General features: G+C 64.2%; 1 protein-coding gene across 1 annotated transcript; it reads left to right on the top strand.

The window, feature by feature from the left end:
- Position 1: 1 nt before the first annotated feature.
- Positions 2 to 1,625, top strand: Adra2c (adrenoceptor alpha 2C; the record flags this gene model as incomplete). Its single annotated transcript, XM_004624679.2, has 1 exon — positions 2 to 1,625. A coding segment is annotated over one exon (1,308 nt), but the record flags the coding sequence as incomplete, so codon positions are not given.
- Positions 1,626 to 3,111: the final 1,486 nt, after the last annotated feature.

The raw sequence follows: 3,111 nt of genomic DNA, 5'->3' as shown, positions 1-3,111 counted from the left end.
GGGGGGCGGCGGCGGCGCCGGCGCCAACGCCTCGGAGGCCGTCTGGGGGCCGCCGCGGGGCCAGTACTCGGCGGGGGCAGTGGCAGGGCTGGCGGCCGTGGTGGGCTTCCTCATCGTCTTCACCGTGGTGGGCAACGTGCTGGTGGTCATCGCCGTGCTGACCAGCCGGGCGCTGCGCGCGCCACAGAACCTCTTCCTGGTGTCGCTGGCCTCGGCCGACATCCTGGTGGCCACACTGGTCATGCCCTTCTCACTGGCCAACGAGCTCATGGCCTATTGGTACTTCGGGCAGGTGTGGTGCGGCGTGTACCAGGCGCTGGATGTGCTCTTCTGCACTTCGTCCATCGTGCACCTGTGTGCCATCAGCCTGGACCGCTACTGGTCGGTGACGCAGGCCGTCGAGTACAATCTGAAGCGCACGCCACGCCGAGTCAAGGCCACCATCGTGGCTGTGTGGCTCATCTCCGCCGTCATCTCCTTCCCGCCACTCGTCTCGTTCTACCGCCAGCCCGATGGCGCCGCCTACCCGCAGTGTGGCCTCAACGACGAGACCTGGTACATCCTGTCCTCCTGCATTGGCTCCTTCTTCGCTCCCTGCCTCATCATGGGCCTGGTCTACGCGCGCATCTACCGTGTGGCCAAGCTGCGCACGCGCACGCTCAGCGAGAAGCGCGGACCCGCGGGCCCCGACGGCGAGTCTCCGACCACCGAGAACGGGCTAGGCGCGGCGGCGATCGTAGGTATTGGAGAGAACGGGCACTGTGCGCCCCCGCGCGCTGACGTGGAGCCGGACGAGAGCAGCGCGGCCGAGAGGCGGCGGCGGAGGGGTGCACTGCGGAGGGGCGTGCGGCGGCGCGAGCCCGCGGCTGACGCGCTGGGGCCGGGCTCCGGGTCCGCGGCGCCCGAGCCGGGAGCGCTGTCCGCCTCCAGGTCCCCTGGCCCGGGCGGGCGCCTGTCGCGCGCCAGCTCGCGCTCCGTCGAGTTCTTCCTGTCGCGCAGGCGCCGGGCGCGCAGCAGCGTGTGCCGCCGCAAGGTGGCCCAGGCTCGGGAGAAGCGCTTCACCTTCGTGCTGGCGGTGGTCATGGGCGTGTTCGTGCTGTGCTGGTTCCCGTTCTTCTTCAGCTACAGCCTGTACGGGATCTGCCGCGAGGCCTGCCAGCTGCCCGACCCGCTCTTCAAGTTCTTTTTCTGGATTGGCTACTGCAACAGCTCTCTCAACCCGGTCATCTACACCGTCTTCAACCAGGACTTTCGGCGCTCCTTCAAGCACATCCTCTTCAGACGGAGGCGAAGGGGCTTCCGCCAGTGACAGAGCGTCCTGGACAGCTGGGGCAGGAGCGAGGTGGCCTCCCCAGAGACCAGGGACATACTTGGTCTGCTGGGCGCAGGGAAAGGTGCCCTGGCGCTGCCTCCCGGGAGTGGGGAGGAGAGAGGGCCACCCCTTTGCCTCCCCGCTCAGCAAGGGGCTGCTTCTGGGCCTGCAGGCCTAGGTCCAGCTCCTGGGGGCCCTGCAGGGTGCCCCTGTGAAGTTGGGGTGTGACGGCCACCGTGCAGTTGTGGCCCCTACGGAGTGAGAAAGAAGCCTCCCGCAGATGCTGCCCAGTGTCCCCACGAAGCAAGGGCTGACTTCCCCGGCACCAGGCACTGACACTGATTATTGGAAGGATTTAGATGTTTGCCAAAAACGACGACAGCCAAAACACCAAACTATTTTCTAAATAAACCTTTGTAATGTAAGTGTCAGGAGCAGCCATCTGTTCCTTTGCGCCTGGGCAGGGAGGCCTCCAGACCCTCATGCCGCCTCCTCCGCCTTGGGGGAGTGCAGTAGGGCTTTGGGGGCCTCTGGGTTCCAGGGTGCCCTCCTACATGAGCATGAGGGGTCTTTTTAAAAACTCAAATCTTGTCGTGCAGAACATACTGAGGATTCTTGCGTCCTGAAGCCCAGGAAGGGAAGGAATTGAGCCCCTGAGTGGACTCCGAGGTCAGGTCTGGGAGTGAGATTTGACTGGCCCTGCATTCCCTGTCTGTGCTCCCTGGAGGCACCTGCCACCACGGGGGAGGGGCTGTCCAGGCTATCCCAGGCGCTGACCCTCTCTGTCTGGCTAGTGAGAGGAAGTAGGGTGGAGGTAACACGTGCCTCACCCCCCGTCTCCAGGCAGCAGGCAGTGTGAGCGTCACCTTCATGCTTCTGAGGCTCTGAGCAGAGAGGTGGGCACCTGCAGGGACAGGAGACAGCCAGAGCCGTGCCTGTGCTGCTCCCTCTGCCCAGCTCTTATCTGAAGCAGTGGGCAAGGAGAAGGGCGAATGGATGTGGTGCAGGCCACTCAGCTGGCCAAGACTCCACAGGCTCCTCCACGGCCTGTGCAGAGCCCGGCTGCACCTGGGGAAGCTGAGTGCAGGGCTGGACACAGCATGGGAGGGAGGCCCCGACGCACTCACCTCCAACTCCACTCCTCTCAGCCCCAGACCCTGCTCAGCCCATACATCATCAGCTGGGCCCCAAGGTTCCTGCACTCCAAGTGTGTGTCCTGGCTTATCAGGACCTAGGGTCTGTGCTGGGGTCGCTCAGCCCTCTGTCCTGCCTTTCTGCTGAATCTCTGTCCCACAGGCAGGGGCCAGGACAGGTCCTTAGGGAAGATTTCCTGTAGACACACACCACCTGGCCTTGTTACCCTCTTATGGGTCCTGGAGGAGCTGCCCCAGACTGTCCGCAGCCAGCTCAGGCAGTGACACTTACGCCTGCTGTGTGCCAGGCTCTAACACAGATAGGAACTCACCCTGGGGATGTGGAAGGGTGCTGGGAGTGACCAACCCAGATGGGTCAGAACCTGCCCGTGGCCCTCTGCTGGCCTGGACAGACACCCCACTCTCTCTGGGGCTGGCTTCCACTGTGGAGAGGGGTGGCCATCCTGCCAGCAGAGCTGAAGCCCTCGTGGTGACCTCTGCCAGAAGGCACAGTGAGTGCACTGGGAAGGCAGAGGTATCACCCGAGTCCTTAGAGAGAGACCCAAAGCCATGGGCCTCAGCGTTTCCTCTCCAGAGTCAGTACCATGCAGCATGCAAGAGAAGTCCAAAGTGCTGGCCAGATGTGGAGGCAGCCCCTGCCCCAGC

The sequence above is a fragment of the Octodon degus genome, unplaced genomic scaffold (genome assembly GCF_000260255.1).
Source record: "Octodon degus isolate 3935 unplaced genomic scaffold, OctDeg1.0 scaffold00006, whole genome shotgun sequence".
NCBI lineage: Eukaryota > Metazoa > Chordata > Mammalia > Rodentia > Octodontidae > Octodon > Octodon degus.
Note: the sequence above shows the minus strand (reverse complement) of the source record. Positions and strands in the feature narration are given on the sequence as shown.